This window comes from Triticum aestivum, chromosome 2D (assembly GCF_018294505.1).
Source record: "Triticum aestivum cultivar Chinese Spring chromosome 2D, IWGSC CS RefSeq v2.1, whole genome shotgun sequence".
Lineage (NCBI taxonomy): Eukaryota > Viridiplantae > Streptophyta > Magnoliopsida > Poales > Poaceae > Triticum > Triticum aestivum.
This window is the reverse complement of record NC_057799.1, coordinates 26,306,796-26,330,351: the sequence shown is the minus strand read 5'-3', so window position 1 is coordinate 26,330,351 and position 23,556 is coordinate 26,306,796. Positions and strand designations below refer to the sequence as shown.

At 43.5% G+C, this 23,556-nt stretch overlaps 1 protein-coding gene and 1 pseudogene across 1 annotated transcript; one reads left to right on the top strand and one right to left on the bottom strand.

Annotated features, from left to right (window-relative positions):
* The first annotated feature begins 14,748 nt into the window (after positions 1 to 14,748).
* On the top strand, positions 14,749 to 19,482 carry LOC123051218 (uncharacterized). Its single transcript, XM_044474031.1, has 7 exons — positions 14,749 to 15,008; positions 15,546 to 16,168; positions 16,344 to 17,536; positions 17,618 to 17,693; positions 17,786 to 18,087; positions 18,671 to 18,769; positions 18,875 to 19,482. The coding sequence occupies exons 2-7, from the start codon at positions 15,622 to 15,624 to the stop codon at positions 19,025 to 19,027; spliced, it is 2,370 nt and encodes a 789-aa protein (XP_044329966.1). The 5' UTR covers positions 14,749 to 15,008; positions 15,546 to 15,621; the 3' UTR covers positions 19,028 to 19,482.
* A 405-nt stretch (positions 19,483 to 19,887) lies between these two features.
* LOC123048439 (ribosome production factor 2 homolog) lies at positions 19,888 to 21,459 on the bottom strand (annotated as a pseudogene).
* Positions 21,460 to 23,556: the final 2,097 nt, after the last annotated feature.

The following is a 23,556-nucleotide window of genomic DNA, read 5'->3' as shown; positions in this document are numbered from 1 at the left end:
TGTTGGTGGAGGGGGAGTATAAACTTTACCATTCTGTTTGGGAACCGCCTATAATGTGTGTAGCATGGAAGATATCGCCATCTCTTGGTTGTTATGTTGACAATGAAAGTATGCCGCTCAAAATATTGTTTATCTCTATTTCAAAATCGAGCTCTGGCACCTCTACAAATCCCTGCTTCCCTCTGCGAAGGGCCTATCTATTTACTTTTATGTTGAGTCATCACCCTCTTATTAAGAAGCACTAGCTGGAGAGAGCAGCTGTCATTTGCATTCATTACTATTAATTTATATTGGGAATGACTATGATTGGATCTCTTTTACCATGAATTACAATGTCTAGCCAGTCCTTGATCTTTAAAGGTGCTCTGCATTTATGTTTTGCGGTCTCAGAAAGGGCTAGCGAGATACCATCTTGTTATATCATATCATGATTGTTTTGAGAAAGTGTTGTCATCCGAGATTTATTATTATCGCTCGCTAGTTGATTATGCCATTGATATGAGTAAACATGAGACCTAAGAGTTATTGTGAATGTGGTTAGTCATAATCTTTCCTGAAAACTTAAATGTTGGCTTTACATATTTACAACAACAAGAGAAAACAGAGTTTGTAAAAGTTTTTCTTTATCACTTTCAGTTTATCAACTGAATTGCTTGAGGACAAGCAAAGGTTTAAGCTTGGGGGAGCTGATACATCTCCGTTGTATCTACTTTTCCAAACATTTTTGCCCTTGTTTTGGACTCTAACTTGCATGATTTGAATGGAACTAACCCGGACTGACGTTGTTTTCAGCAGACTTTCCATGGTGTTATTTATGTGCGGAAACAAAAGTTCTCGGAATGACCTGAAACTCCACGGAACGTCTATTTGTAAATAATAAAAAATCCTTGCAAAAGATGAAGACCAGGGGGCCCACACCCTGTCCACGAGGGTGGAGGGCGCGCCCCCTACCTCGTGGGCCCCCTGGAGCTCCTCCGACCTCAACTCCAACTCTATATATTTGCTTTCGGGAAGAAAAAAATTAGAGGGAAGAATTCATCGCGTTTTACGATACAGAGCCGCCGCCAAGCCCTATAACCTCTTGGGAGGGCTGATCTGGAGTCCGTTCGGGGCTCCGGAGAGGGGGATTCGTCGCCATCGTCATCATCAACCATCCTCCATCACCAATTTCATGATGCTCACCGTCGTGCGTGAGTAATTCCATCGTAGGCTTGCTGGACGGTGATGGGTTGGATGAGATCTATCATGTAATCGAGTTAGTTTTGTTAGGGTTTGATCCCTAGTATCCACTATGTTCTGAGATTGATGTTGCTATGACTTTGCTATGCTTAATGCTTGTCACTAGGGCCCGGGTGCCATGATTTCAGATCTGAACCTATTATGTTTTCATGAATATATGTGAGTTCTTGATCCTATCTTGCAAGTCTATAGTCACCTACTATGTGTTATGATCCGGCAACCCCGAAGTGACAATAATCGGGACCACTCCCGGTGATGACCATAGTTTGAGGAGTTCATGTATTCACTATGTGCTAATGCTTTGTTCTGGTACTCTATTAAAAGGAGGCCTTAATATCCCTTAGTTTCCATTAGGACCCCGCTGCCACGGGAGGGTAGGACAAAAGATGTCATGCAAGTTCTTTTCCATAAGCACGTATGACTATATTTGGAATACATGCCTACATTACATTGATGAATTGGAGCTAGTTCTATGTCACCCTATGTTATGATTGTTACATATGATGAACCACATCCGGCATAATTCTCCATCACCGATCCAATGCCTACGAGCTTTTCACATATTGTTCTTCGCTTATTTACTTTTCCGTTGCTACTGTTACAATCACTACAAAACCCAAAAATATTACTTTTGCTATCGTTACCACTACTATCATATTACTTTGCTACTAAATACTTTGCTGCAGATACTAAGTTATCCAGGTGTGGTTGAATTGACAACTCAACTGCTAATACTTGAGAATATTCTTTGGCTCCCCTTGTGTCGAATCAATAAATTTGGGTTGAATACTCTACCCTCGAAAACTGTTGCGATCCCCTGTACTTGTGGGTTATCAATGTCTGTGATGTCATCCGGGACTCCGAACAACCTTCGGTACATCATATCACATAAACTCATAATACCAATCATCATCGAACGTTACGCGTGCGGACCCTACGAGTTCGAGAACTATGTAGACATGACCGAGACATATCTCCGGTCAATAACCAACAGCGGAACCTGGATGCTCATATTGGCTCCTACATATTCTATGAAGATCTTTATCGGTCAAACCGCATAACAACATACGTTGTTCCCTTTGTCATCGGTATGTTACTTGCCCGAGATTCGATCGTCGGTATCCTCATACCTAGTTCAATCTCGTTACCGGCAAGTCTCTTTACTCGTTTCGTAATGCATCATCCCGCAACTAACTCATTAGTCACATTGCTTACAAGGCTTATAGTGATGTGCATTACCGAGAGGGCCCAGAGATACCTCTCCGACATTCAGAGTGACAAATCCTAATCTCGATCTATGCCAACTCAACAGATACCATCAGAGACACTTGTAGAGCATCTTTATAATCACCAGTTACGTTGTGACGTTTGATAGCACACTAAGTGTTCCTCCGGTATCCAGGAGTTGCATAATCTCATAGTCATAGGAACATGTATAAGTCATGAAGAAAGCAATAGCAATAAACTAAATGATCATAGTGCTAAGCTAACGGACGGGTCTTGTCCATCACATCATTCTCTAATGGTGTGATCCCATTCATCAAACGACAACTCATGTCTATGGCTAGGAAACTTAACCATCTTTTATTAACGAGCTAGTCAAGTAGATGCACACTAGGGACACTCTGTTTGTCTATGTATTCACACATGTACTAAGTTTCCGGTTAATACAATTCTAGCATGAATAATAAACATTTATCATGATATAAGGAAATATAAATAACAACTTTATTATTGCCTCTAGGGCATATTTCCTTCATTATGTTCCCCGACCTTTTGTGGCAATGACAAGCTTGTGGCTTCTTTATCTCCTCATTGGTATCCCGCTGTCGCAGTTGTTGCAAAGCTCACGGAAGTTTTGTTTAGAAAATTGAAAAGTTCAAATTTGTTGTTCATGCTCCCTCTCTGTCGCAACGAGGGTTCTCTTTGCCGGTCTTGCAAAGCTGACAGGAGTTTTGCTCAGGAAATTCAAAGGTTCAAAATTTCTTGAAGTTCGTTTTTGAAAGTTTATAATTTCAAAATTTTAAAAAATCCCAAAAATTCCAATCATGAAACTAGGGAATGATTTTATGAGAGTGGAAACTATAATGCCTGAAAGTGCCAAAAATAGAAAGTTATGGAAAATGGGAAGTGCTAAAATGGAAGTTTCTAAAACGGGGGAAATAGGTCCCTTGAGGGGCCAAAGGGCGCCCACTATACCTGGCCATCTGTCGGGCCGGGCCGGGCCTACCAAAGCCCGATGCAAAAAAACCCAGGCCTGAGCCCGACCCATGACGCTAAAAGCCCGCCGGGCCTCAGGCCCGCGGGCTGAGCCTCTTCGCGAATATGACGGGCCCGGGCCCGGCCTGGCCCGGTCGTCAGGCTTGAAATCTTGGCCCAAGCCCGGCCCATGGACAAGGGTCGGGCCGGGCCGGGTCGGGTCGGGCCGACCGGGCCGGGTCGGGTCGGGCCGACCGGGCCGGGTCGGGTCGGGCCGACCGGGCCGGGCTGCCCATGGCCAGGTCTAGCGCCCACCACTTCAATCAACAGTAGCTACAAGCTATAAGGCAACGCTTCTCAATCAAAAAATTTGGTCACACCTGATCCAGCTGCATGCTTAGATCAAATTAGTTGAGTGTAAGAATCCATAAAGATAGATTAGACATATTGAATTGAGAGTGTTGTAGAACAGCTTGGCATTCTAAAGTAGCAAAAATCTCATGTGGTAGAAAGAATGCTGGTGTTATTTCGAAGACCAACACCTATAACAATTTAGCGGCTTTGTCGTCTCCACGTAGGCGAATGTTTGGCTATGCTATAGGACCAGTTAGCTTTCATATTGATGACTATCGTTGCGACATGCACCTGACTGCGGTAGGATCTTTTTTATCAATTTCATGGAGCTATACTCCTCAATTTGGAAAAAAAAAATCAAAAGCTTGCCAGAACAAAAACAAATCTGAATGCAATTCTTTTTTTTCGAGAGTACGCCAAAAGCGTACCTTAGCTTTATAGAAGAGTGAAAGATATTTACAAGAGCATTACAGATTGCAGGTGTCGCCCTCGGCACGCCTACCCACCCTTACTCCAAAACACCTAGCTGACTACTCACTACCCGTTTGCACTCCTCTCCCTCTGGCGATCGCCCATAGGTGTTGCTCTCTAAGAATGATCCGAACTGTGCCTTGTTCGTTACATGTATCGTTCTTTCCAAATACTCTCCCGTTCCTCTGCTTCCAAATACACCAACACACCAACATGACTAACGAGTCAAAATCCTTGTGTTGCGCCTTCTCCACCCGCTTCCTAGATCTGACCCGCCAATCCTGCAAGGAGTCCTGTCCCGTTGGCAACATCGATAAGCTCCATCCCGCAACCAGGAAACACTGGTGCCAGACCTGCCTGGCAAACACGCATTGCATCAACATGTGTTCCACCGTGTCCTCCTCTTGCTCACATAGATAGCAAGGCGAGGTCGTGTCCTGTAACCCATGGCGCGCACGCCGATCTGACATCCAGAGTCTATGCAAGATGGCCAACCAAATGAAGATTTTGCAGCCCAACGGCGCCCAGCACTTCCAGATCGCTGCAGCCGCCTGGAATTTTATACCACCTTCACACATCATATGATAAGCCGAGGCAGCCGAGTACTTCCCAGAGCGGTTCCAAGCCCAGACTGGCCTGTCTTCCTCCTCTTGCCGCAAGTGGACCTCGATCAGAATGTCCCAGAGCTTGATGAATTGAGCTAGGCCATCCGTGTCTAGCTCGCCTGAGATGTCATTCGTATAGGCATGCATGAACATCCCCTCACACAGTAATCTTCTGTTGGCCACCTGTGTTCGTACCTTCGCCGCGAGTAAGGGTGCAATCTCTTTAACCGTGCATCCACCGATCCACCTGTCTTTCCAGAACAAGATTTTTGATCCATCTCCAATGGACCAGCTCACCAAGCTCGTAAACGCCTCTTGCATCTGCTTGTCGATCATCGCACTCAGCCCCTGCCATGGTCTCGACTCGTCAGTTCGCTTAAGCCATCCCCATCTCAATCTGAGTGCCATGCCCTGCTTGTGCAGATCGATAACTCCCAACCCGCCAAGCTGTTTAGGGCTGCACACCCTCTGCCATGCCACAGCGCACTTCCCTCCGTGAATCTCCTCCGAGCCGGCCCAGAAAAAGGCTCGGCAACCTTTGTTCACCCTCTCCAGTGCCCACTTGGGCGCTTCTGCGACAATGAGATGGTGAGTAGGTCTCGCCCTCATTACTTGATTCACTAAGATGAGCCTGCCCGACCGAGTCACCATCCCCCGCTGCCAGCCAGGTAGAATTCGTAGGGCTGCATCAACGATCGGTTGCCAATCTGATCTTAAGAGATTCTTGATGCTGAGCTGCAGCCCTAGATACTTGCACGGGAACTTATCAATCTTCCACGACAATATGTTCCTCAGCCTTTCCCCATCCCCCTCCTCTCCTCTGATCAGAATGGCAGAGGATTTCACGTAGTTTACCTTCAACCCAGATGCCGCGCCAAACATTCTAAGAGCCTCCTTGACAAACTCCAAATCAGATCTCGTAGGCTTGATAAATAGGACCACATCATCGGCGTACAAGGACAGGCGTTGAAGTGGACCACAACCATTGATCTTCGACAGAATCTGATCATCATGTGCTTTCCTTACAATCACAGTGAGCACATCCATGGCAATCACAAAAAGGAACGGCGAGAGCGAGTCCTCCTGCCTCAGGCCGCATGCGTGTGAGAATTTCTTGCCAGCGCATCCGTTAACCACCACTCTAGACGTAGCCGTGGAGAGTAACACTGCCACCCAAGATAACCATCTCTCCGAGAATCCCTTCGCTCTCAACACCTCGAAAAGAAAAGGCCATGACAGCGAGTCGAACGCTCGTGAGATGTCAAGTTTAAGCATGGCCCCCTTAACCTTCCTCTTGTGCAATCTTCTAGCCATCTGTCTCACCAACAGGAAGTTATCGTGTATACTCCTCCCCTTGATGAATGCCGGCTGGTTAATGTTAACAAGCTCCGGCATGCGTCTGCTAAGCCTCGATGCCAGCAGCTTAGAAGCGAGTTTTGGGGCATTGTGTAGCAGACAAATCGGCCTGAAATCCTTGATCCTGCAAGCTTCCGGCGATTTCGGAATGAGAGTGATGAGCGCCTGATTGAGAAGACCAAAGCCATGGCCATTATTCAGAAATAGCTTATTCATCGCCGCGATCACATCCTTTTTGACGATCTCCCATGCCTTCTGGAAAAATATCCCAATAAATCCATTGGGCCCTGGTGCCTTCTACGATGGCATCTCCTTAATCACCGCCCAGATTTCCTCTTCCTGGAACACAAGATCCTGCTCGGACAGGTCTAGTCTTGGAATGTTCAAGAACTCCAGATCTAACGAGTGCTCCCTCGCCCTGTCTTTCCCAAGCAACTCCTGGTAAGCCTCAAAGAACGCCTCCTCTTTGCCCTGCTGGTCCGTAATGACCTGCCCCTCCACCGACAGCGCTGGTATGAAATTCTTCGCCTTCCTTCCATTGGCAATCAGGTGGAATAACGCGGTGTTGGCGTCGCCTTCTTGCAGCCATCTGATACGCGACCGCTGTCGCGCGATAGTTCTCTCGAGCCACGCCAACCCTAGCACCAGGTGCTTAAGAGAAGCCCTGAGCCATCTTTCTCCCTCCGTCAGCTGCCTGGATTCCTGTGCAACATCAAACCTTAGGATCACCAGATTGGCACACGTGATTTGCAGCTTAATGTTGCCCACTCTGTGCTGTCCCCAGGCCGTGAGGAACTTGGCCGTGTTCCTCAGTAGCACATCCAGTCGATGGAAAGGATCGGTAATTCCTTCATCACACACCCAGGCCTCTTTGACCGCCTCCAGAAAGCCCTCAAGCTTGACCCAGAATAGCTCGAACCGAAATCATCTCTTCGGATGCAAGTGTTCTTCTAGCGCAAGGAAAAGAGGGCAATGATCTGACGCCGAGGTGGACATGGCTTGTAGAAGGCAGTCCGGGTGGTCCATCTCCCAATCCATCGACACAAAAGCCCTGTCAATCTTTGTCAAGGTTGGCTCCTCCCTCTCACTACTCCAGGTGAACCTCCGACCATGCAAGAAGAATTCTTTGAGAGCATTATCATCAATGAATCTCTTAAATTTGCCCATCATTCTCCGGTCAATCCTGTTGTTGCTCTTGTCAGCCGCATGCAAAATCAAGTTGAAATCCCTGATGACTAGCCACGGCCCCGGGCAAAGCGTGCGCCTCTCCGCAAGGTCTTCCGGGAAGGTTAATTTCTGTGCATCAGACTGAGGCTCATAAACTACCGACATCCACCAAGTGGGTCCCTCCCGCGGTGACACAAAACCCGTGAGGAAGTTTGTGTCAAACGCGAAGTTTGAAAGTTGCACCTTGGACGAGTCCCAACCCACAATGATGCCCCCTAGTCTCAGGAAGGTAAGCAAAACCATCTTAAGCTGGACCTAGACATTGCAACATGGTGAACTGATCCACCCTCTCCAGTTTGGACTCCAAAATACAAATGATAGCGACGCGCACCGTATCCACAAACTCCCTAAGCGTCTTCCTCATAGCCGGGCTGTTGAGCCCTCTCACGTTCCAACACACCAACTCCACAGCTGTGTATGACATCGTGGTGAATGGCCTCCGGAACAGCACAAACTAGCCTAAATGGCCACCCATGCCGTCTGCTCCATCCCTCCTGCCAGGTTGGTGGGGACAATCTTCCCGAAGAAAGCCGCGGTCGCCCGGAGTTGTTGTTCCTGGACCGGCGAATCGAACATGTCCCTGAGCTGACCTAGCGCATCCTCCGTGACCGCCAGGTCGTTGCTCACAATCCCAAGTGCTTTGAGCAGCACAGACTCCGCAGCCGTCGCCCTCGTCTTCTTATTGTTGCCGCCCGTCCCGGTCAAACGGGTCGTGCGCCTAGGCGTGAACGGGTCTTGCCCCGCACGCACCCCTCGCAAACCCTCGATCTCCTTCAGAAGCGGCGGTGCCAGTTTCTTCAGCAACCATGCACAAAACGATTTGATATTGCCCAAAGCAGCCACCTCTTTGTCCGTCAGCTTCTCGACCGGACCTAGCATCGTACGTGGGCTGCCATGCAGCACCAGTTCGTTTCCCACCCTCTGTGGGTCCCTCTGTGCATGCACCATCGACATAGTCCCATCCATGCCCTCTGCCTGTGTCTGATCCAAGGCATCCAGTTGGTCTCCCAGTCCACCTCTGTCGCATCCCACCAACTCTGGCTCCGTGCCAATCAGCTCTGTGACCGGGGCCCATCCTTCCGAAAGCTGAACTGACCGTGGTATGGCAGAGGCCGGGTCCATGATCTGCTGTGGCGAGGACAAAGTAGCCTCCGCCTAGCTGTCTGTGGCCACCGCGCGATCCGACCGTAATGGATCCAACGGTTCGGACACGAGAATCGAAGCCACCTGACCTGCTCCTTGTGGGTCCGCGTTGGTCGGCCTCTCCTGGCCCGCCCCCCTCACCACAGCCTGTCCATCCTCCTTATCATTCTCCTGCACCAACCGCGTCTCGCCTGCGGCCCTCTGTTTGATCTCCTCGGCCCTCGAGCTGGTCTCCCTGACCATCTCAACTGCCAACTGCGTGTCCTTCTCTGCGCGTGGCGCTCCCTGACCATCTCAACCCTGAATGCAATTCTTAATAACCTATCTATGGCTAGCACTATTACAGGCCCAAGCAAAAGCCAGACTTCAACGCATACGCAGATAACAAGCAAGCACATGTCAACGAACCAGATCCATATTAGCGCAAGTAATTGAAGCTCATCAACCAGCAGTCTATCGCGTCGTCAGCGCCCACCCTTGACCCCTAAGATAAGCTTTGGCAGTCACCATCTTGAACCGATGCATGACTTTAACTCTTCTTCATCCCTGTTTTTTCTGCAGCAAAACACACACAACGAGGTGATTATAGAGCTAGAAATGAAGAAACTCGAAAAGATTGTTAGGATAAAAAACTAGTGAGGACAAACAACAAATTCTTTGTGTGCGCAGTGAAGACATTAGTCAACTATAGGATGGTAGTAACTGGAAGAGGATTTGTAGCACTTGGGTGCTCCAGACCCTTATATGAACATTAAGTTTAAAAAAATACTGGGAAATTAAAAAAACTGGGGTTTTGGGATATGAAACTTGGGTGTCCAATCTACTTTTGTGTGCAATTTTATGAGAAAATACCAGGAAACTATCGGTGGCAAAAAGACAAAAAAATCTATGTATAAAAAAACTGTTTGGATGGATTTTAGTTCGAACTGTATTTTCTTCATCACAGACACATTTCCTGGTATTTTTCTATGAGACTCGTATGGGAGTAGATTGGGTATCCAAGTTTGAGATCCGAGGATTTCAGATTTTTTTTAATTTTCCTGGTATTTTTTAATTTAATTTTCATATAGAGGGTGGAGCACCCAGGTGCTCCAGTGTATTTTTCAATACTAACTGTCTTACCTTTTTTCGCATGCACACCATTTCAATATTTACAAAATATATTTATGTGTATCTTTGTTTTGAGTCCTTTTCAAAGTAGTTCATAGATGATTACCACTAAAACTACCTGTGTGCTTAAGAGGCAAGGAAGGTATTCCTACAACACCCACAGTATAATATTGAAGTCTTACTCAAAAGGACGAAGGATGGGAGGGCAATCATGAACACCCGTTGCCCTAAAGTTGCAAGGACCTTCAACATTGTCGAAGGCTTAATATTCGTCTTCCGCTTCAGTAATTTTCCAGTGACATTGCTTTAGGGCAACGCCTGTGGATGATTGCCTGCCAATCCTTCGCCTTCTTGAGGAAGACTTCGATATTATACCGTGGGTGTTGTATGAATACCTCCCTTGCCTCTTGAGCATACATGTGATTTCACAGGTAATCATTGGTGAACTGCTTTGCAAAGGACTGAAAACAGAGATAGTTATAAATATATTTTCTAGATATTGAAATGGTGTGCAAGGGAAAAGAATAAGGTAAGACAGTTAATATCATCATGTCTTCTTCATTACGCACACAAAGAATTTGTTGTTTTTCTCGTTAGTTTTTATCCTAACAATCTTTTCTGAGTTTCTTGACTTGACTGATATTCATGAATATCTCATTTCCTCATATGCAAAACGGGTTGAACAATGGGTCTAAACCATTAACACCGAGACCTACATGCAAGACCAAATTATTAAAACCTAAATATTAAAAGTTTTCTTGCAATTGCAAAATATTGTGCTATTACCCAAAGGACCATGAGCAGACCTCGATGGTAATTCTAAGTGTCTCCCAGTGTTACCATGTAATTACATAAGGTAAATATTAACCAGGTTCACTATGAATTGACACCCTATGAATAAAATAGGTTAATGAAGAATAAACACATTGCAGACCCAACAAATTCATTTTGAAAAGACCAGTTAATCACAACATGCATGTTTAACACCCAAAAAATATAGCAATTGTATATGTTTCTCATGTATTTAATACAACCAAATTTGATTTATTTCTCACATGTATAATTAGCAATACAAAATTATACCTCGACAAGTGAACATTATATTGCATAATTGAACCAAACAGTGCAACTAAACACCACACCGTAGATCTGAACCAAATAGTGCAACCGAACATCACATTGCACAATAGAGCAGTATTTAAAGATCAGGTTGCATAATTACATTACATTGGATAAGTGACTAGAGTATATATAGGAAAGGCAGGTGCAGCACATGTCTATACCTACTAATAAAGCAAGGTGCGTTCATCTGATTTTTTCATCCGTTCACCGCCGATTTTTTTCCTATCCTAGGTGGTACTAAATTTTTGTATGTCCTTCTCCTAGAAAACAAAAAACAGATTGTCCAGAATTTTGTACGCTCGCGCTGTTGCCCAGCGAAGTTAGTCCACTTTTTTTCCTGCCGATGCATCTAGGAAAACCCTATTTGCCGCACGTGGCGATATATAGTTGGATCTTCCCACAAAGCACCAAAAACTGGGCCGACCCGTTTTCCTTTTTTCTGTGTTCTCTATTTATTTTGCTTTTTATTTCCTGTTTCTTTTTTTTCTTTTTCCTTCCAAGTTTTTTCTACCCTTTTTCTTAAATTAAAAATTCTTAAAAAATGTTTGGAATTTCTTTTTTTATTTTGCAAAAATGCTCAAAATTCCAAAAAAATGTTTCCGTTTATGTTTGGAACTTTAATTTGATCAAAATAAAAAATGTTCACATTTTTTAAAAATCATTGTGTCTTCAAAATTGTTCGAGATTTTGAATAACTTCCAAATTCAAAAAACATTATTGTTTTAGTGAAATGTTCACAAATTCAAATAATATTCGCTTTTAAAAAACAAATTTTATAAAAAATTCTGAAGTTCAAAACATGTTCCCTTTTCAAAAATAGCTCACATGTTCAAGAAATATTCGTGTTTTTATAAGAGGTTCATGTTTCAAAAAATGTTTGTGCATTTTAAAAAATGTTGACATTTAAATTATTTTCGTGTTTTTTCCCAAGATGTTGAAATTTGCAAAAAAAGGTTCAGAATTTCAAAAATTATTCGTGTTTCCAAGAATATTCGGCAATTCATAATAATTATTTTAAAAAATCAGGAAAAAACAAAAAATGGAATCTATCACTGCAATATGTTTTTAAATACTCTCGCTCGTCATTGGTTGGCAGGACGTGTTTGTTCGAGTGGCTAGCAGCATGTGGTCGGGTCTTTGAGGGCGTGAGTTCGATGCTTCAACTCGTCATTTTGTATTTTTTTTATTTGTGCTTTACAGACACAGGTCGTTCGGTGTCTACTAGTAAAAGGTAAAACGAATATGCTTAACCGTAGTAGCTAGTTAAACCTAAGTCCTTAGTAGGCTACAAACGAGGTACCCCTCATCATCGAAGATGACGATGGGCTCCTCTCCTTAAGAGGGCTAGGCTTCCACTTCATGGTTGCCCTCGTTGTCGTGGTGGTTGCTTGAGCCAGTCCGGTCACTGATATTTGTGATAGGCGCTAGGATTTCCTCGGAGAGGAAGAATGATGTAGGATAGTATTCCCTCCGTCTCAAAATAACTTTGTACTAACTTTGCTACAAAGTTGTACTAAGCCTGAGACACTTATTTTGAGGTGGATGGAGTAGCATATAGTATTTTCCTCAGTTAAGAACCAAGGTTTATGAAACCAGTAGAAGACTTACGCAAACAAACGTCAACAACACATGCACACAGAACAAAATACTTGCACCCAACGCGGGCAAGAGAGTTGTCAATCCCCCTGTACTCGTTAATTGCAAAGATTAATTTTGATAGTGATAGATAGATAAATTGCAAAAGAAAAATAAGAATAAATAAATGCAGCAAGGATATTTAGGGTTTTAGTAAATATAAAGTGAATGGACTCGGGGGGTCATAGTGCTCACTAGAGGCATCTCTCACTAGCATAGCAACGGTGTGTAAACATATTAGTATTGAGCAGTTGATAGAAAAGCGCATAGTTATGACATTATTTATGGCATAATCGATATATAAGCATTATGTCCGAGATAAGTAGACCGACATGCATCTGCATTTACTACTATTACTCCACCTATGCCTATGTTGCTTCTTTTGCTTCAAACTATACCATGTGTTTTTGGTTTCCCGATTTCACATTATGATAGTCTATGACCAACAAAAGAAAAGATGGTTATGTTTAAAGAAATGTAACAACCACTAGTGGCAACTTAGAAGACAGCCGCGTCACTGCTTCTAAGGTTCCACCACTGGTTGTACCCAAAAAACATTGTTTACAACCAATAATTGCGATGTTTAACTGAGATATTAAGCATGCAACTTTTAGTGTAAAATTTTTACCGAGCGATTAGATATGCAACCTGGTGATGTATTTGCACACTTTGTTATATTGAATTTGCCATCATTTTGGACGCTGGACCAACATGATGGACTAGGCAATGTGCGCCAAGGCGCACTCCCCTATCCAGTTGATCAAAGAGACAAAGAGAGAGGGAGGAGACTGCTACTAGCGGGCCCGCAACCAATTGAACAGACGTTTGACAACGCCGTTTATCCTTGCCACGTCAGGCGGCCCCGGTTGTCATGATCGGGCCTGAAATACATTTATCTCTCGGTCAATGTTTTATATGAAAAATTAACGTAGTGTGTGGTGTTTTTCGTCAAAAGTTGTGATATATTGTTAATGACGTCGCAGTGGTGGTGGTTATATGCTTGTTACTCCCTTTTTGCTAGGCTACTATCTACTGCTATTCTCGTGTTTTAGCTAGGTGGGAGTTTGACTTGGTTGTTGTGATTTCGATTGGTCAATAATTCTATCCGTAGAATCAATCATCCCGAGTGAACTCCAAAAAAGACAAACAATTTCCAAATTAATGAACCGGGTAAACACGTCACCCTCCTTGCCCGTGCCACCATTGACTCCGTTTGTGGTGGTTGCGGGCCCCGTTCCCAATGGGACGGGGGACCATGCATGATATGTGGTGGGTGTTGTAGTTAGACTCTCTTAGGGCTAGAGTTTAGTTTCCTAGTGACGACATTGCAATGGTGATGGTGACACCGTGTGGATTAAGAATAAAGTTTTCCCAACGCCTCATCCACTTAGCTGGTGGTGGTCTCGTCGACATCGTAGAGCAGGGTGGATTGTTCGGTCACTACTTTTTTGGGGGGGGGGGGGGGTGGATCTGATTTGTGTTTTCATGTCATGCGGCTACTTCAAAGTCTTCTGGTGGAGCAGACGACGTCGCTTCGTGGGCCTCTTTCTCCTTCTCTGACTGGTGATGTTCAACCAGTTTTTTGCATCACTAGGGAGCTTGTGAGGTTAGATCTCACTGAAACCGCCTGGCCAAATCTGGGGTGTGGTCGTCCAGTCCTCTTTGCCGCCTTCTTCTCCTGAATGACGATGTGTTTTCCACATCGTTGTTGTCGACGTCTTCTGGCTCCGACCGACGACTTTCCATCCGTTGCGTCAACACCGTTTTCCTTATTGCAATGGTGTCTGGCCAAATCTGGGGTGTGGTCGTCCAGTCCTCTTTGCCGCCTTCTTCTCCTGAATGACGATGTGTTTTCCACATCGTTGTTGTCGACGTCTTCTGGCTCCGACCGACGACTTTCCATCCGTTGCGTCAACACCGTTTTCCTTATTGCGATGGTGTCTCGGAGATCCAGAGGGCCCATTGAAATTCGCTCACGGCGCGCCGCCGGCCAGCGTGTGAGGAAGCCGTCGTCGATTTCTCCAATGATCTGTACCCGCAAAAAAAAATCTACAATGATCTATGTGTAATTATCAATTTTCATAAGGATGTTCCTACAAAGTTGATCGACTTGAATATACGCGTCTTTCTCCACGCCACGTCTCTCCTCGACCTTTTGTTGTCCTGAATCCGAAGTCGAGCCCAAACCCTGTCCAGGCGGGCGCGGGCTGCCGCCAGCCGCTACAAAATTTCGCTCCCCTTCCCGCCAACCAACACCAACCGTGGCGCCAACTTCCCCTCGCCCCCCCTCCTTCGCGCCAAGCCGCCTCCCCGCCTCCACCCCCCTCATACATACGGCGATATCCAGAGTCGAGAAGCAGAGTAGGGTTCCACTTCCGGCACCGAGATCTCTGCCCGCCGCCGCTCCCCCCGTCCTCCTTCAGCCCCTCCCTCCTCAAGGCCGGCGCCTCCCCGGACGGAGCGGGCGGTCGCCCTCTTCGAGCTCGACGCCGACCGTCCCGCGGCTCTTCCTCGATTTCCCCGGGGCCGGTGGTTCTTCAGGTTCAGGTACCGGCAGGGTCTAGATCTGTGTTTATTTTTCGCATCTCAAGCCGATGAAATGAGTTGTAGCACTGGTAGATCTGTGTGTGGGCTGCGTTGAATCCGCCATGGCTGGGACTCTTGTAAAGTTGCAACTTTTGTGAGCTAGTAGCACATTCTAGGCCGGTGGGTGGGTCATAGACTAGCAGTAACAGCAGGCTCAGAGCTAGAGCTTGTTGAGGGATTCGTACTTGTAAGATTGATGACAAATTTGAGGGCTTTCCCCTACTGGAAGCACAGCTGTTTATTACTGTAAAAGATTTTACTTTTATGCTCTGTTTTTTAATCTTGTGCCAAGCTCTTTTTTCTTCTTCTGCTCTGTTACGAAGAATACACAAGCTAATTGCAATGCCCTCAAACATATTGTGATTCTTCGAAGATGCTTCCATGAATATCATAATATGGTGTCTGTTTTTGAAAGACGGCTTCATTTCTAGTGAAGATATTGATGCTTATCCGCACCCATTTACTTGGTTATAACACCTATTTTTTTAATGTCTACAGGGGCCCTTTTATTGCTTCCCTGAATAGATTTTGCTACAAATAAGGCGCTCAATCAGTCGACTGTCATTTAGCCACGATGTCTTGCGTGGTTAACAGAATAGATTTGACCCTCAGAAGACCCGCAAAATTCAAGAAGACCCGTGTATTAAGTGATATATACAGTGACAGTTATGAAGTGGATTTCACCAGTTTAAACCCTGTCAAGACTGAGATGATTGATTCTGAAGAATCTGCCTTAACTTCACCCTCAGAACTCAAGGATCTCAGAGCTCGGTGTAAACCTAAGAATAAGAAGGCTCCAAAAGCTATTTCTGAAGAATCTGGCACTAAGAATCAGTCTCAGTGTGGGGATTTTGGGGATGAAAGATCAGATGAGGAAGTTGATCTTGATGAGCCTCTTATTGCTTTGAAACAGAAGAAGGAAAAGATACCACCTTGTAAAGCAGAAAGAAAGATGGATGCATCATCTTCTCCACATGCTACGAAACCAGTTGATACATCACCAAAGGGAGATGAAGTCAGTCCTGTACAAACTATCCTATTTGAGTCAACACTCCATGACCCAATGACAGTGAAGGTTGAAACAAGAGCTGTAGATCAAGAGCACTGCAGAATTGCTATTGGTGGGTATTGTTATCCAAATAAAATTCTTATATTCCAGTTCTTTGTTATCTCAGTATTGAAGATCAATCCACATGACTTCTGTCTTTCAGCCATTACTTTTTTCTTGAAGCAAACCTTTTTGGGGATCCTTTTTGCATCAAAACTGACAAATTTTGTTTTTTTCTGTACTTGCAGAACATAATGAAGAAATAGCTGGAGAGGACATCTGCTCTGCCGAAATGGAAAATACAGTATTTCACACCGGTGACCATCTATCTGTTGTGCTGCATCAGTTTCCCATAGAAGATAATGGATGTGGACAGCAGCCTGGTTTCATCACCCAACCGATTGAACAGGATGTTTCTGACACCGAAGCACATTTGCATGACAATGTGGAGCAAAAAAAGACGGATCACAATTTTTCTTCACTAGATCCCATTGATGAAGTGTGCAACCATCAGAAATCATTGGATGATACAAGTAATTCAGATGTGAATAAGTCTTCTGTTGGGAATGAGTTTCTGTTGTCTTCTGTTAATCGTTCTTGTGATGATCAGACAGATAACAATGAATACAGGTATCCAGAAGTTGTTCAGGTCAATACATCAGAAAGCATAAAACCTGTGGAAGAGTCTTCTCCAATTAATGAGTTTAAAACATATGTGAGGCGCACATTGGTAGTCATGCAACCTGATTCATGTGGAAGCACAGACAAGATTTGTACTTCACTTGAGGAGGTTGTGCAGATGCCGGTGGAGGGTCAATCAGATTCACTAGTCTGCCATGATGTGAAAACACAGGATATATTACTGCATATGAATGTTGAACAAGCAGCCACAGGCTACAATTTCGCTTATGACAAAACTCTTGATTTGGCTCATACTGCTCATTTTGACGCTCAAGATGGGCGGCTAGAAAATATAGTTTATGATGCTCTGAAAAATCATGTGCAGCGGAATTGTTTTGAAACAAAAACTTCTGTTGTAGTTCCAGATACTGTTGTGATTCTGAGCCCACCAACTGTAGCAGATGTTTCACATGATGGTCACATCTTACTTGCCAACATGGATGAGCCATCAAAGGATATGAATCAGCTAAGTGGTACAATGAATGTTGACATTTGTAGATCTGTTAATGATCAAGAATCAAGAGAAGCATTTGTTGTTCAACAAGAGTTATCCCAGGCTTGTGTTAACATGGGCAAAACTGGATGTGCAATATCAGATAGCTCCTCTAATCTTGAAGAAACACAGGAAATTTCTGCTGAAGCTTCAATTTCAACTCCATCCTGCCTGGGAACTGATGGGCAAACTAGGGCGTCTGATTCTTCCATTGATGAAGGATCAATTGAAGTTCATACTCCAAAAAAACTGTTGTCCAAGAGAAAGGTCTGCAGAGCTCTTTTAATCATGTTTCAAAGAATAGTTGTGAACGAGTTTCTCATCTTTTACACTATCCTTTTTTTTCAGACTATGTCACCAGCTTGTCAGGAGAAGTTTTGCAATGCTTGGGCTGATATTGATTTGTGTGGAGTCCAAAGGACGAGTAAGCAATCTATGCTATCTGTAGTGTTTTTTTAGCAGAGTAGTTAATTTTATAGTATTTCTTATTGTTCATGTTACCATTGCTGTTTTCAGAGAGAAAGATTAATCTTGAAGACCAATCTATGGTAACCACAGACAGCAAACTTAAGAGCAAAACTTCTGTCTCCACAAGCAAAGGAGATGTCAAGTCAACAGAATCTCCATCTCCTCAGATGACAAGTCCATCTGTTCTTTTGGACACTGAGAAAGCTGTTGAGTTTTCACAAAGGCAGATGCATGATATAGAGAACATTGCAGCAAATCTTATCAGGAGCTTGAAGCACATGAGAAGTTTAGTGGACGCAAATTTGTCATCGGAATCACATTCTTTGCTTCCCAGTTTTAACACTGCCGAGGTGAGACATTATTAATTGTACTAGATACTTGTGAACTCATTTGATTTTACTGCTGTGCAACCGATTGATGATCCAACAAAATAAGTAGATAATAATTGTTGCTCCATGAAGTTACATCATATATTGGCTTTGGAGCACAAAAGTTGTATTTCAGATTTGTCTTTCTGCGTTTCTCTAATTTTGTTTCTGTTAGCTGCTTCTATTTATATCACATAATATAAAGCTAAAGCTCCTTCCCTTACTAGTACTATGATGCTATGATTTGTTCAAAGTTAGTTTCTTGTTGTACAGCAGAATTTACAGTTGATTTACATTTGCGGTTCTGAATGTAAACCATCTGTTGGGACTGAAAATATCACATGCCTTATTAATTATTGGTGTACTTAAATGTGCTTTATCCTGTCTGTGCGTTAATTAGTGCAAGTCTACCTTCTTTCCTTGGAATTATGAGGGACTTGTTTAGGCTTACCAGAGCTTAAGATATTGTCAGATCATGAATTAGGAGCTGTTTGAAGTTCACAGCTACTTCCCAACTCTAATCTGGTCAGATACTTGACTGATATCTTATGATTATCATTCACAGATGAGAGCAGCATCCAAGGATGCATTAGATGTCGAGAGAACTACAAGGAAATGGTTGTCTATAATGAACAAGGATTGCAACCGCTTTTGCAAAATATTGGTTGGTATTCCTGCTTTTAAGCTTGTTTAATAGTACTGCAGTGTTTTCTGAACTCTCAGCTTGCATTTGTGTCACCGCTCACCACTACTAAAATCCTAATTACAGACGCTGGAGGGAAAGAAGGCTGTTCCACATCCACAAGCGCCGAGGAAACGTAGGAAGATAACGTTCGCGGATGAAGCTGGAGGAACGCTCTGCTCTGTTAAGGTGTTTACTGATGGACAGACCTCTCCTTCCGCATGCCAGGGCGAGTTATGAACATTATTTGGGCTGATAGCGTCAGGCAATTCTTTCATAATAAGTTGATTTTGATAATGAAGAATCAAACAAGATGGCCCTGGTTTTTTTTTTGTTTAGAGAGAGATGGATGGCCCTAGAGTTGGGAACCAAGTAACGGGGGAATGCTTCTGTCATTGTGTCTATACTTGTTTTTCTTCTAGCAGTGTATTATGTTTAGATGCTTAGAGTCCATGTGGAGTGGCTTCTGAAACTGTTCCATCAGAATGCCACTTGTTGTAGTTTGTAGACAAGAATCAACTTGCTGCAATTTGATGTTGCAGTTGATTTGATTGTACAACTGATTGTTTCTTGATGTGGGCTTGTGGATTCCCCTGTTTTAGCCATGACTAAATATCTAGCTAGATGAGTCGGTGTAGTCACCCATGACATTTCAGTTCGATCAGTTTATGAATTACCATTTCTTGTTTATATGACAGAATTTGTCAGGTGTACATATGTGTGTATCCATAGTCTAAGGGTTGTGCAGACTGCCAGTTGGACTACACTGATGTGTCTACTGTGATTGGCAGGGAGCAAGGCAACATCTGCCAAAATTTGCTGATTAGCCGCTGAGTTTGCACGGGGCGAAACGCCTAACTATGATTAGTAATAAAGCCTTGCTTTAAGATGAAAAAAAAACTAATTTTCCCTCTCTTCCCACCCTCAACCCCCTTTCTACAAAAAAGTTGTTGTTTGATAGGCGGTGGTTGCTATATTGAGATAAGATGGTGCGAATAGCAGTACTACACTTAAAAATCTACTCATAAAAAGTATAATTTGCTACAAAACCCATACACAAGACCCTGCATTTGGCAGAAATTACTCTCAAAAGATTCCTGGGATGATTAAGGCGTTAAAACCCAGCAGTAAGTTGCAGGTAGCTAGTATACAAAGCTTAAATTCCATGATCTTAAGACGCTAAGGAGACAACTGGTTCAGCTGGTGTGTGTCACTTGGGTCATCGCTTTCACTCGCCTTCATTTTGCGCTCTTGGGAGCGAGCTTCTTCTTCTTCCTCAGCTGAAAATAAAATGTTGAAACAGAGTTGTGTTAGCGGCTGGCAGCGAATGGAAATCTGTACTGAGTGGACTCTTACAGAACTGGAAGATCGATGATTTATCACGGCAGATATGGAAAACAGTACACAACACAAAATATAGTTAAAGAAACATGAAGTTAAAAAAGTTGAAGTTGCAGCTCCGTTAGCGTTTAGATCTAAACAGAACGTTATTTAGCTGACTTGTCACATCAACTCCGAAGCAAGCACACTGAAACTTTATTTTGATCGATGATGAAGACCTACAGTAGTGACTGTAGCCAAAGAATATGGACAATATTAGTATATTACGGTGAGTCGGTGACCAAGGCCAAGAACACGAACCATGACATATAGCACCGTAAGCCCCATTACACCTAAAAAATCAATAGAAACAAAACTACCTAGCTGACTCCGTACCGCAATGCAGACTTACAATAACTCTGGAACAAGCATTAACAGAATATGTTCGACACTATACGATGACTGTATTATTCACTCAGGGTTGACCTTTTGCTTCTTCGAATGCCCCTTGCTTTTCTTGGCGTCACGGAGCGCCCGCTTCAGACCTTTTATGTCGCTTGTTAAGGTCAATTTTGAAATCTTCAGTAATAAAAACATGAAGCAGATTAGTATACCAATAGGTTAAATTTAAACTTCACAACTCTTGAATAAAAAAAAGAATAGACACAAACCTTCTGGTCTGGAATGTAGATCATGCCCCGCTTGCCGTCAATTACATGTTCGTCACATTTTTCACCTGTGAAAATGTTAATGTGGTTGTGAATACATACTGACATACAAGTTCTCAGTTCCAATTAGAGCAGAGAGTGTAGTTGTTTATGGCCAATGGCACCAGTCTGCAACCTAACCATCAGGATAATGATATCTGATGAACAAAAGGCAGCTGGTCCATCGGAATTACTCCTTCCATATAAAGTTAGTATAAAGTTGGGTCATCTATTTTGGAATGGAGGGAGTACCTTCTTAGCATGACCAGGAGCCCTCATAGCTTCTTTCTGTAAACTTTCAGCTGGGCGATGTAAAAAAAAATCCAAGTAAGTATTAACCTTGTAAGCTAAGCTAGGTAGGGATGGCGACAGTATTTTTTCTTCTTCTTCAGGAAACAAGTGCAGCCAAGGTGAAAGGATTCAGGCACGCCAGGGCGCCATCGCTGTCCCAGCAAAAGGAAAAAAAATCAAGAAGGCGTGGTGGCGCGTACGCCAGGGCGGCGTCGAGGTACCTCCGGAGAGAAGGCCGGGGGAGGAAGAGCACGCCGGCGTCCTGAAGGCGGCGGCGCGTCGCAGGAGAAGATACCGCACGCCCCTCCAGTGGAATCGGGGACGAAACCTTTTTTTTTTCTGGACCGGGATGTGTCAAATAGACAGGGCGACGAACAGGGAGGTCCGATTGGGCCGGCCCATTTTAGGCTACGGTACAAGAAGTGACGTACTGCCATTTTTTCCCCTGTCGTTTTGTTGGGTTTTAGCCTTTTCTATCTTTTATTTATTGGTTTATAATTATTAGTTTTTCTATTGTGGTCCTATAGAAAATATAGAATGTTTTTTTAAACCTGGGAACATTTTCTGAAATTCTGTTTTTTTAATTTTCTTAAAAACACTTTTAACATGTTTTTTGAAAAATCCGAAAAATGTGTGTTAAATATAGAAAGTAAAGTTTATTGAAAACATAATTTTTTACGATTTTTTTTAAAATACCAATATTTTTATGAAAGAACAAAAACGAACAGTACTTCAAAAAGTCCACCGAAATTTGAACATTTCAACCATTTCTTACAAAATGGATTTTTATTGAAAAGCGAGAACAAAATTAGGGAAACGCGAATAATTCTGAAAATTTGAACAAAATTCCTGAAAATGCGAACATCTTGAACATTTCAGGAACATTTTTTTCAAAAAAAAGAGAAAATAATAGAAAAAGAAAATTTAAAAAATCCATGAAGGAAACAACATAAAACAAAACAAATAGATCAAAACCTTCTAGAAGGTTTCCAAAATCAGTAAAAAGCTGAACAAGACCTTCCAGGTTACCAAAAGCAGGATTGCTATAGCACCTACCTAGCTAATGGCCGGACCAAATCAGGTTCGCTCTTTGCCTCTTTGTGCGAATCGCCATTTGAGGCAATGAGCGTCAAATGGGTTTCGTTGCCCGGGGCAGCCCGGTGTACCAAATCCCATATTTTTTTCTTTAGGTTCGCCCAGACCACTCTGGATTTGATGACTACGGTTGGTTGACCTTCGCTCCTAGCGCTTTTCACGGACACGTCCGGATGTGTCCGCGGACATTTAGTGTGCCACCGTGTTGAAGTTGTCCTTAAGTGGATACACCTGTCAATCACTATCATGTAGTCAGATCCACTAGAACAACAAGCAAAAAACACAAATTATAACATATCTTGACTTGTCCATCACTTATATTTGTCACCAGCCATAACCTTGTTTCTTGTGTATTTTATCTATAAGAAAATCGTTCCAACTAGTTTGTTGAATTCAAAAGGCACTTCGTAGACTCGTGGGGTCTAAATTGTGGCCACCGGGGGTTTTAGTTGTTAGGCTTAGGCGAGAGATCTGGGTATTTGGCTCAATATTTCTGCACTCCTTCAACAAGTGGATAGGAGTAGCGACAGATGTTGTCAAGATGGCGGATTCAGACATATTGATGTACTGCTTTGTAAGGTCTTCGTGAATAAATAATAAAATAACTGCATGCACCTTCTAGATGCAGAGGCCGGGGGTCATCCTCCTTTTGAGAAAAAACACCCATAGTCAATTAGTCCTTAACAATATTGATGATAACTAACGGTGGAGGGGTATTGATATGTAAAGGACATCAAACGAACTAACTTATTTTTCATATTTAACGAAAAGCAATTACATGAGTGAATATGTGTAACGGTTTTCCTAATTCTGAGACGACTGAGATTTTTGTATAGTACCAATCAACTTTGAAAAGTGGTGCTTTAGTTTAGTAAAAAGTGCAACTTACAATTTTCAAGAAATTTGTATGGAAAATTGCAAGTTACATTTTTCACTGAATTAAATTGCAATTTATTTTTTGGGTTGAAAAAGCTTCCTTCAAATCTCCCATTGAGCAGTCATCGCCGTTGCCTGCTCCAGCAACAGTGGGAGGGAGGGGAACTATGAAAGCTTGTTTCCGCGTGCGCTGAATACTCTAGATGCCGTAGTTAGATTTTTGGTTGTCCATGGCTTCAACTCTAGTGGTGGTGAAGGCGGGGCCGAAAAAGCTTCCTCCAATCTCCCATTGAGCTGTCATTCTTTGATCTGCTAGGCGGCGTCTTTGCCATCTCGGGCCCTTCGGATCTGGGCAAGGCTTCGCGTATCTTTGTGTTGGTATCGACGTAATGTTGTCTTCTTCCTGCCTTTTCCGGTGGTGGTGGTGATGTATGTAACTAGCGGCATTGATGGCGGAAGGTTAGCCCTTGGGAATCAGTG